Raw genomic sequence first — 10,235 nt, 5'->3', positions numbered from 1 at the left:
ACTAATGTGAAAATATCTATAACATGTATAACCTATATCAGATTGCTTGCCATCTTGGGGAGGGGAGAGGGAGAAAAATTTGGAACTCAAAATCTTACAAAAATGGATGGTGAAAACTAAAATAGATACTATTGCTTATTTTAAAGAAGGAAAAAAGGAGATAGGTATCTCAGAGCCATACCTCTGTGCCATGCTTTTTCCCCATGAGAAGAAATCCAAGGAATTCTCTCTTGGTTTCCTTACTCTAACATCTAAATGAAATATTATTTTACTCTAACTGGAAAAGAAGGAAAAAAAGAAAATGTCAGTCATGGTTCATTTATTCCACAAATGTTTATTAAGTGCCTACTGTATGCAAGGTGAGATGCTTGGTGTTGGAGAAATAAAGATAAATGTGACCTTGCTCTCAGGGAACTTGCCTGAGAGGACAGAGGCAACTCTAACGCAAGGGAAGGAGAAAGAGAGCAGTATAGAGGGCAGGGCTGGGCAAAGCAGCAGGGGAAGCTAAGCAGGGAGGGGGCCCAGTGCCTCAGGCCCATGCAAGGCCCCCTCCCTGCTAGAGAGAAGGCAGCCTGGGGGTGGAGAAGAAGAGAAGGCCACGGGCCAGCTCTGGAGGTGCCCTTGGAAAAGGGGTGGAGGGTCATTTGGCCAAGACTTCTGAGTGGAGAATGGCAGTGATGGATGTCTCCTGGGTGACGGCTATGGAAGAGCCGGTCATCTCCCGAGGGATGGTGGAAGAGGACTTTTGCTGCCACAGGTTTCCATATACCTTATGTTTCTTTGACTTATCGACTCCATTGAGCAGCATGTTAGGAGAGAGGTAGGATATGTTCCAGGAATATTTCTGAGTGTTGAGACAGATGGTTCCTGTGAGAAGGAAGAGGTGACACCGGACTGGGATGGCAGGCCAGGGAAGAGCAGAAAGCTGATGAAGACCTGAGACCCCTGGGGCAAGATGGCTTCCCCAGAGGGTCCTTCCAACTCTGATGCTCTGGGCTTTGTGTTCTAAGGCCTCTCCCGGGTCAGTCTAGGTTCTAGGTTCTAAGGCCTCTTCTAGCTCAGATGTCTAGGTTGTTCTAGGTTCTAAGGGCCCTCTCGGCCCTAATGTTGTCTGTTTGAAGGCCCCTTCTGGCTCTGAAGCTCCATGCTTTATGTGTTAAGACCCCTCTCAGCTCTTACCCTCTATGAATCTAACAGTCAGGAAACATTGCCCAGGAAGGTCCCATTGGGATGTGGGCAGTGGTGCAGGATTGTCCTGAGGGTCCTCCCTGGGGTCTGGCTCCCGGATCCCAGCTGCCCTGAAGGCCCCAGGCCTAGCCCTGGTTCCCCCAGATCTGACCCTCACCAGCCATGATGAAGCTGGAGATCCCAAAGGCTGACATGTAAAAGGGCCACTGCAGGTGGAACATCCGCCCTTCCTCGCTGAAGATTTCCAGCACCTGCAGCCCGAACAACGTGACGCACAGGAACAAGGCCAATCCTAGCCCCAGACACAACCAAAGCAAGAGTCCTCCTGGGGAGCCGAGCACCAGCCCTGCCCTTTGGAAGCCTGGCCGCTTCCAAATCCCCTCCTCCTCTGGCCCTCCCTCAGCTGGAGCCCGACCAAGCAGGGGCTGTCTGCCTGGAAGCCCCTCCCCAGAGGCAGCTTCTTTTTTTTTTTTTTTTTTTTTTGTGAGGCAATTGGGGTTAAGTGACTTGCCCAGGGTCACACAGCTAGTAAGTGTTAAGTGTCTGAGGCCGGATTTGAACTCAGGTACTCCTGACTCCAGGGCCGGTGCTCTATCCACTGCGCCACCTAGCTGCCCCCAGAGGCAGCTTCTTAGGAGACACCAGACACTCCTTGAGCGGCCTGGAGGCCCCCAGAGGTCCTTCTGGCCCAAAGGGTGGCTGACAGTGTCTCAGGGAAGGCTCCTGTTAAGAAGTAAACTTGTTACCTAAATAAGACAGCCCCCCCTCGCCCCCGCAAGCTCCTTCACTGTGGCCCCCAGACAAAAGTGAATCACCCAGGGGAGGGTGGGGGAAGGGGAAGTCTGGAGGGAGGAGCTAGGGCAATCCACCCCCTTCTCACTCCCCACCTCCAGGGAAACAACAACAACAACAACAATGAATGAGCACGACCCTGGGCAAAGTCCTTTATCCCCTCTGGGCCTCAGTTTCTTCATCTGTAAAATGAGGATATTGGATTGGAAGATCTCTAGGGTCCCTTCCAGGTGGAAAATCCTATGAACATCATTTCACTGATAGGTAAAGTGAGACAGAGAGACAGAGAGGGAGAGAGAGAGTGGAGGGAGAGAGAGATTGAAAGAGAAAGAGAGAGGGAGAGAGAAAGGAGGGAGAGAGAGAGGGAGAGAGAGAGGAGGGAGAGAAAGAGAGAAGGAGAGAGAGAGAGGGGGGAGAGAGAGAGAGAGAAGAAGAGAGAGAGGGAGAGAGAGAGGAGGGAGAGAGAAAGGAGGGAGAGAGAGAGAGGGAGAGAGAGAGGAGGGAGAGAGAAAGAAAGAGAGAGGGAGAGAGAGGAGGGAGAGAGGGAGGGAGGGAGGGAGGGGGAGAGAGAGAGAGAGAGAGAGAGAGAGAGAGAGAGAGAGAGAGAAAGAGAGAGGGAGAGAGAGGAGGGGGAGAGAGAGAGGGAGAGAGAAATTGAAAGAGAGAGGGAGAGAGAAAGGAGGGAGAGAGAGAGGGAGAGAGAGAGAAGGAGAGAGAGAGAAGAGGGAGAGAGAGAGAGAGGGAGGGAGAGATTGAAAGAGAAAGAGAGAGGGAGAGAGAAAGGAGGGAGAAAGAGAAAGAGAGAGGGAGAGAGAGGAGGGAGAGAGGGAGGGAAGGAGGGAGGGAGGGGGAGAGAGAGAGAGAGAGAGAGAGAGAGAGAGAGAGAGAGAGAGAGAGAGAGACGGAGAGAGAAAGGAGGGAGAGAGAGCCACCCAAAGAGGCACAGCCAGCCCATTTCTCTTTTCACTACATTGTCTGTGAGCTCTCTGTCCCTGCCAGAGGCCCCAGGGCCCGACAGCCTCAGAAACCAGTCTCTTCCGGCTCTCACACCTGCCTTTTAACAGGGGCCTTCTAGTGACTGCAGCAACTCTACTGCATGCTCAGAGGGTGTGGGGGAGCTTTGGGCACCTTTCAGATCGTGCCAGGAAGACAGCTAGTCCTTCTGCCTGGGTGTCGGCCAGCCTCGGCCTCAAATGCCTTAAGGTGATCTGGCTTTGTCTGAGCTGTCTCATTTTGCCACCAATTGGCTGTAGGACCCAAAGCAAGTCACTTCCCTGTTTTGGGCCTCAGTTTACTCAGCTGCAAAATGGGAATGATAATAACAATAATAATATCTAGCAGTTCTCTAGTGCTTTATGGTTTGCAAAGCGCTTTTACAAATATCCATTCATTTTATCCTCAAAACAACCCTAGGAGGCAGGTGCTCTTATTATTCCTTTTTGTACAGATGAGGAAACTGAGACAGATCACAGGGATGTGACTTGCCCAAGGTCCCACAGCTAGGAAGTGTCTAAGACTGGACTGGAACTCAAGTCTTCCCGATTCTATGTCCAGGGCTCTGTCCATGGTGCCACTTTGCTGCCTAGGTGATTATAACACATTAAAATGGTTGTAATAGTGGATATTTCTAGAGTACCATCTCCCAACGAGGCTGCCTCCACTCTGAGCCCCAGTACTACTTGCCCCTCACCACCAGAAATGGGAACTCTGTCCCTAAAATCACCCTCCACCAAATGAAAGGTGAATTTTGGTCTTATTTGGCCCAGAAGCAGCCTCTACCTCCCTTCTAGGTCATCTCCAGACCAACTTCATCTTTCAGCTCTCCTTGACATGTTGCCTTCCTCGCTCTGGTGGAGCATAAGCTTTTTGAGGGTAGACAATGTCTTCGGTGCCTGTATTTTTATCCTCACTGTTTAGCACAGTCCCCGAACACAGTAAATGCTTTCTCTCCTTCTCTTCACCTTTGTCATCATCATTATTAGCTCATGTACCAGACACTGTGCTAAGAATTGGACAATTATTATCCCATCTGATGTTCACAACGACTCTGGGAGGTAGGTACTATTATCATTCTTCCCATTTTACAGATGACAAAACTGAAGCAAGCAGAGGTTAAGTGATTTGCCCAGGGTCACACAGCTAACACATATTTGCGGTGGAATCCAAGCCTGCCTTCCACATCCAGCATCTACTACATCCGTGATGCTCGGCCCTCCTTGCTGCCTCCCTGCTCCAGCCCCTGCCTCCCACCATCCAAAACCTGAGACGTAGTTTGCCATAGAGAAGATGAAGTCCAGCTTGGAGATACGACTGAATATTCTTCGAAAGGAGCACAACATGGAGAGAATTAGGAGGGAGGTGAAGACCAGGTTCAGGAACATGATCCCTCGAGAGATGAAGAGGTAAACTGTAAGAGAAACAGAAGCAGTCCCAGAGGCCACCCAGCACTGAGGAAGCACCTACTATGTGCTGAGCACCGAGAAGACAAAGACAAAAGACAGTCAACCCCTGCCCGCAGTCTAATGGGGGAAAGAACAAGGAAACAACTGTGTACAAACGAGTTGGGGACAGGACAAACGGGGGGGGGGTAACCTCAGAGGGAAGGCATGAGCATTAAAGAGGAACAGTAAAGGCTTCTGGCAAAAGGTCAGATTTTAGCTGAGACTGGAAGGAAGTCCGGGAAGCTGGAAGGAGGGCATAGCGAGAGAGTGACAGGCATGGGGGACAGTCAGTGAAAGTGCCAGCCATCAGAGATGGCATAGAGGGGGATGATATAGTCATCCTCTGGGAAGATCACTTTGAGAACTGAGTGTAGAATGGACCTGAGGAGGGGAGAAACTTGGGGTGGGCAGACCTTCCACCCCCCCCCCCAGCAGTCATTGCAATGGTCAGGCAGGACAGGATGTGGGCTTGCACAGGGTGTGTCAATGTAGGGAGCAAGGAGTGGGGCAGGCATGGTGTACAAGACATGCTTTGAGGTAGAATTGATAGGGATGGGCAACTGACCCAGGAGGGGAAAGATCAGGAGGAATCAGGGCCCCTGGGTTTTAGATGCAGCTCTTCTGGGTTATAGACCCAAATAACATCACTATGTTACAGTCAAGTTACAGTGTGTCTGACTGTGGCTGATGAGACCAATACGAGCTCAGAAGGCTCCACCACAGGTGGGGCACATTTGGAAAGGACATGTCTAGATTTGTGCATCTCAGTTTCTTTTGAGCTATTGCAATCCTGCTTTGCTCATAGTGCCTTCTTTGATGAGGCCATGCCACACTAGACCATCCTGTGCCAGTCTCCCATGCTTCACAATTGATTCCAAAGTTCTTTAGAGAGACCTTGAGAGTGTCCTTGTATTGCTTCTTCTGACCTCCAAGTGAGCAGTTGCCTTAAAATAGTCTTTTAGGCAAACGTACATTTGGCATTCAAACAATGTGGCCAGTACTTTGAAGCTGCACTCTCTGTAGTAGAGTCTGAATGCTCGGCAATTTAACTTGAGAAAAAACCCCAATGTCTGGTACCTTATCCTGCCAGGTGATCATCGGAATCTTCCTAAGACAATTCAAATGGAAGCAATCCAGTTTCCTGGCATGGAGCTGGTAGGCTGTCCAGGTTTCACAGGCATACAATGAGATCAACACAATGGCTCTGTAGACCTTCAGTTTGGTAGGCAGCCTAACGCCTCTTCTGTCCCACACTTTCCTTCTGAGCCTCCCAACTACTGAGCTATATCTGGCAATGCGTGTGTCAACCTCACCATCTACGTGTACATGCCTCAGAAGTATACTGCCAAGGGAAGTGAACTTATTCACAGCATCCAAAATTTCTCCATTTGCTATAACCAATGGTTTCACGTATTGATGCTGAGGTGCTGGATAGTGGAGAACCCCTGTTTTCTTGATGGAAATCATTAGGCCAAAATTAGCACAGGCAGCAGTGAATTGATCCATGATTTGTTGCATCTCAACCTCAGAGGTTGCATTGAGTACACAATCATCTGTGAACAAAAAAAGCATGCACTAACTCTCCCTCCACTTTAGTCTTAGCTTGTAGCCTTTTCAAGTTAAATAATTTACCATTGCCCAGCAAAAAAAAAGAAGAAGTCATGCAATTGGGGTTAAGTGACTTGCCCAGGGTCACACAGCTAGTAAGTGTTAAGTGTCTGAGGCCGGATTTGAACTCAGGTCCTCCTGACTCCAGGGCCGGTGCTCTATCCACTGTGTCACCTAGCTGCCCCTGCTTTCATACTTTTTATGATGTTTTCTGTGATGTTGTCAGACACCTTCAATGAGGACGAAAAGAGCATCAAGGTTAGCTATCACACTGATGGTAAATTATTGTCATCTACCCAAAAGCCATTCACTCCATTGGTGACTAGGAAAGTCCATTATCCAAAACCTGGGCAAACATACCATCATGAAACTGATGTACAATACTGATGACCTTCTCTAGGTGACCAAATTTTGCTATAATTTTTCACAAGTTGACAGTGTCAAAGGCCTTGGTCAGATCAATTAATGTTGTGTACAGACCTCTCTTCTGCTCCTGGCATTTCTCCTGGAATTTGTAAGGAGCAAACACAAAATTGACTGTTTCACGGCTCTTTCTGAAGCCGCACTGGCTTTTGGGTAGATGACCATTTTCCAGATCAAGGATCCTATTAAGGAGGACTCTGGCAAGAATCTTGCCAACAATGATTAAAAGACCACCCCACCCCACTTCTGATTGTCACAGGACAATCTATTTCCTTTTCCTTTATAGAGATGGACAATGGAGATGTCTTTGAACTCCTGGGAGATAACCTCCTCTTGACATATAACTTGGAAAATTTCAGTCAGCTTTTGTATGAGTGATGGATTCCTGCCTTGTAGATCTTTGCTGGAATACAAGCAGCACCAGGCATTTTGCCACGAAAGAGGAGCCTAATGGCATTCAAAACCTCTTCGTTAGTTGGAAGTTCAGCTAGAGAGGGATTGACTTCAATCTGGGGTAGAAGGTCAATGGCTTCAGCAATGATTGATGATGGCCTGTTGAGAACACTATGGAAGTGTTCAGCCCATCTCTTCAGGATCATGTCATTTATCACTAATCAACATGGCTTGAGATGCACCATAGATCTTTGGTCCATAAATAGCCTTCAGGGTATCATAAAAGCACTTTGGATGGTTGCTATCAGCATAAAATTGAATTTCATCTGCTTTCTAACTCATCCAAGAATCCTGCATCTTTCTAAACTTTGCTTGCACTTTACTTTTTTGATAATAAACATTTTTATTTAAAAGTTTGAGTTCCAAATTCTATCCCTTCTTCCCTCCCTTCCCTCTCCCCTCCCCCCTCCCAGTGGGAGTAAATAATCAGGTATAGGTTATACATTGAACTTAATTTTGATGGAGTAAAGTGCTGCCTCCTGAGATGGATACTGGCAAACTGCTAGCAAACCCTGTGGAGTTCTCATTTTTTCATTTAGCAGCTTCTGAATTTCCCAATCATTTTCATCCATCCAGTCTTGATGTTTGTGAGTGTTCTGACCCAGATGACTAAATGAAGTACTGTACACCAAATCTCTGAAAGCTACCCATTCCTTTTTTCCTCCACTGTTGCCAACTGTGTGTTGGCTCAGCTTTTCCTCCAAATTAGCAATGAACTGTTTCATCTTGGAAAAGCTCAGCTCTCTAATCTCATGATATTAAGTATTCTGGTAGTCATTGCCTTGGGGTCTACACTTGTTGAATGAAATTATTTAGCTTGGAGAGAATAAGTCTGCGATTGGTCCAGCACTCTGTGCCACACATTGCCTTCATCACTCTCGTCCTGTCTGGCTCTTCTCCTTACAACGACATAATCTATTAAATGCCAATGTTTGCTGTAAGGGTGCATTCACAAAGTTTTATTATGTTTAAGTAAATGGAAGACAGTGCTGGTGATGAGAAAGTCATGAGATGCACAAGTCTTCAGTAGTGACTGTTGATGTTTCTAACTCCATTACTCCCAAAGACTCCATGGCATGTCTGATAGTCTGTGCCTCCTATTATATTAAAGTCACCCAGAATTACAAACTTGTTCTCTTTTGACCCATTGATAAAAAAAGGTCTCCAGGTCTTTATAAATTTTTTCTTTGACCTCATCAGGGTTTGTCATTATGGGAGAATGGTCACTGATGATGGTAGAATGGTACTTCCCTGCAAGTGGCAATTGCATTGTCAGGAGCCTGTCATTCACTCCTTTTGGAAGGCAAACAAGCTTGTTGACTAGATTAGGGTTTTTTTTTTTGTTTTGTTTGGGCAATGAGGGTCAAGTGACTTGCCCAAGATCACACAGCTAGTAAGTGTCAAGTGTCTGAGGCCAGATTTGAACTCAGGTCCTCCTGACTCCAGGGCCGGTGCTCTATCCACTGCACCCCCTAGTTGCCCCTAGATTAGTTTTGATTGGGAAATCCAGGGCAGCTTCACAACGCTTGCTTTCACTGTGGTCACTCTGGAAAAATGTGTTTCCGGCTTCAACTTCAGTCAGCTGGCCCTCATTCACCAGCCTTGTTTCACTCAGGGCTGCTACATGGATGTGACACCTGCTGAGTTCTCTCCCAAGAGCTGTTGGTCTGCTGGATTTTGTGTTGTCCATAAGTGTGCACACATTCCATGTCCTGATGGTGAGTGGAATCTTTGCAGAAGTTTTTGTACATATTTTTTTTGTGTGTGTTTCAACCCTGCAGGGTGGTATTTCCTGCCTTCCAGGTTAATCAGGCCAGGATTGGGTAAGCAGAGTTTCTAAGGCACCTTTTCTAGCCCCTTCCTCACACCAAGAGGTGATCAGTGCAGTCCATAAAAGGCTGCTTAGACAGCCAGGGGACTGCTGAATCTCTCAGTTGCTGCTTCCAGTGAGATGACCCTATGACTTGAGCTGCCTGTGTGCAGGGGTGTGACTACAGCTTCCAGTGTATCTGCATCTGCTGCCTCATCACTTGGCTTTTGCCACAGGACTTTGAGTTTGGTCAAAATGGTAAAATGATGTGATGTCTTTTGACTTGAGTGTAAATTGGATTGAAGTGAGGCGGAGTTGGGAAGTCATCAGCCTCACTATCTCTTCCAGAGTCATCAAAGTCCAGTGGCAAGACAAAGTCAAGACGACTGGTGATAGCCCAGGATTCAGTGGATGACCTTGGACCGTGGCATCTTCGATGTCTGACCAAGCTCTAAGTGCTCCACAGAGCCTGCTTCAGCCACCTTCATGGTCATTGGAACAAATCCTTCTCATCCACCCATTCCACCAGGGGAAGTCTTCACATGCTTGGGGTAGACACCCCTCCCCCTGCCCTGACTCATCGAAGGATTTGAGACCCCTTGGTTCCCTTAAACATGGTTTAGTCTCTCTACTGAAATGGTTTACTGGGATGTGGCCACTGTGCATGCTACAGCTTGGAGCCACAGGTGAGAGTTGGGTGATTGGTTAGACACCAAAGAAGAATGAGCAGCCCTTCAAAGGGCTTGGCAGTCCTCACTCCAGAGGCGCTAGTCCTCCCTGAGCACCCTGTATCCAAGCTTTTCCACTTCCTAGCTTTCCTTCTGGACCTCAACATCTTAACCTGACTCAAGCCCCTCATTCTGGGAGGACCCTGAGCCCCAGCTTGGGGGAAGTGACTCACTCAAACCTTCTCCATTTGGCTTACCTGACAGTTTATTGGGAACCAAGCACTGGAAACAGTTGTCCCAGAGAGCAAAGCTCAAGGTTATGTTGTTCCATGGTTCCCTTCGGGAATGTTTTAGGGTGACCCACCTGGGGTGAATGCAGATCACAAGCATGATGACCCAGCTCAGGGTGGTGAGGATGACTGCCATGAGCCTCAGACTCAACAGATTCCTCCTGGTAATATAATAGTGGATTTGGGTGGGGTAAGTGGGAGAAAGGGACCCGGACCATGAGGACGTCTTCAAGCTGGGTTTATCCTCTGTCATATGGGGCATAATCTCCATTTTCTCTCAGATACAGAACACCAGGGCCTCTAGCACTGAACTCGTTTGGCTTCTTCACCCCAGTGAGTCGTCCGACACTGCCCCCTCAAAACAGCCTCAGACTCTGAGCACAGCTCGCCTCGTCACCTTCCCCAACTTGGGACCAGCCCACATGATGCCCATCTGGATGGTCTGTCTGCCTGGAGTCAGTGAAGTCCCTGGAGAACTGAACAGGAAACCCCTACTCTCCTTCCCCAGAGGCTTTGAAACTGCTCCTGTTCCCAAGGACTTCTCTCTTAACACGGGAGGGAC

The 10,235-nt window shown here is 48.1% G+C and overlaps 1 protein-coding gene across 1 annotated transcript; it reads right to left on the bottom strand.

The window, feature by feature from the left end:
- Nucleotides 1–640: 640 nt before the first annotated feature.
- TMEM225B (transmembrane protein 225B) lies at nucleotides 641–9,809 on the bottom strand. The gene is made up of 4 exons (XM_043972059.1): nucleotides 9,641–9,809; nucleotides 4,241–4,387; nucleotides 1,346–1,480; nucleotides 641–867 (listed from the first exon to the last, which is right to left on the bottom strand). Exons 1-4 carry the CDS (start codon nucleotides 9,807–9,809, stop codon nucleotides 641–643), a joined length of 678 nt encoding a protein of 225 aa, XP_043827994.1.
- Between the last annotated feature and the right edge of the window lie 426 nt (nucleotides 9,810–10,235).

This window comes from Dromiciops gliroides, chromosome 6 (genome assembly GCF_019393635.1).
Source record: "Dromiciops gliroides isolate mDroGli1 chromosome 6, mDroGli1.pri, whole genome shotgun sequence".
Classification (NCBI taxonomy): domain Eukaryota; kingdom Metazoa; phylum Chordata; class Mammalia; order Microbiotheria; family Microbiotheriidae; genus Dromiciops; species Dromiciops gliroides.
The sequence above is the reverse complement of the archived record's forward strand: the minus strand, read 5'-3'. Positions and strand labels throughout refer to the sequence as shown.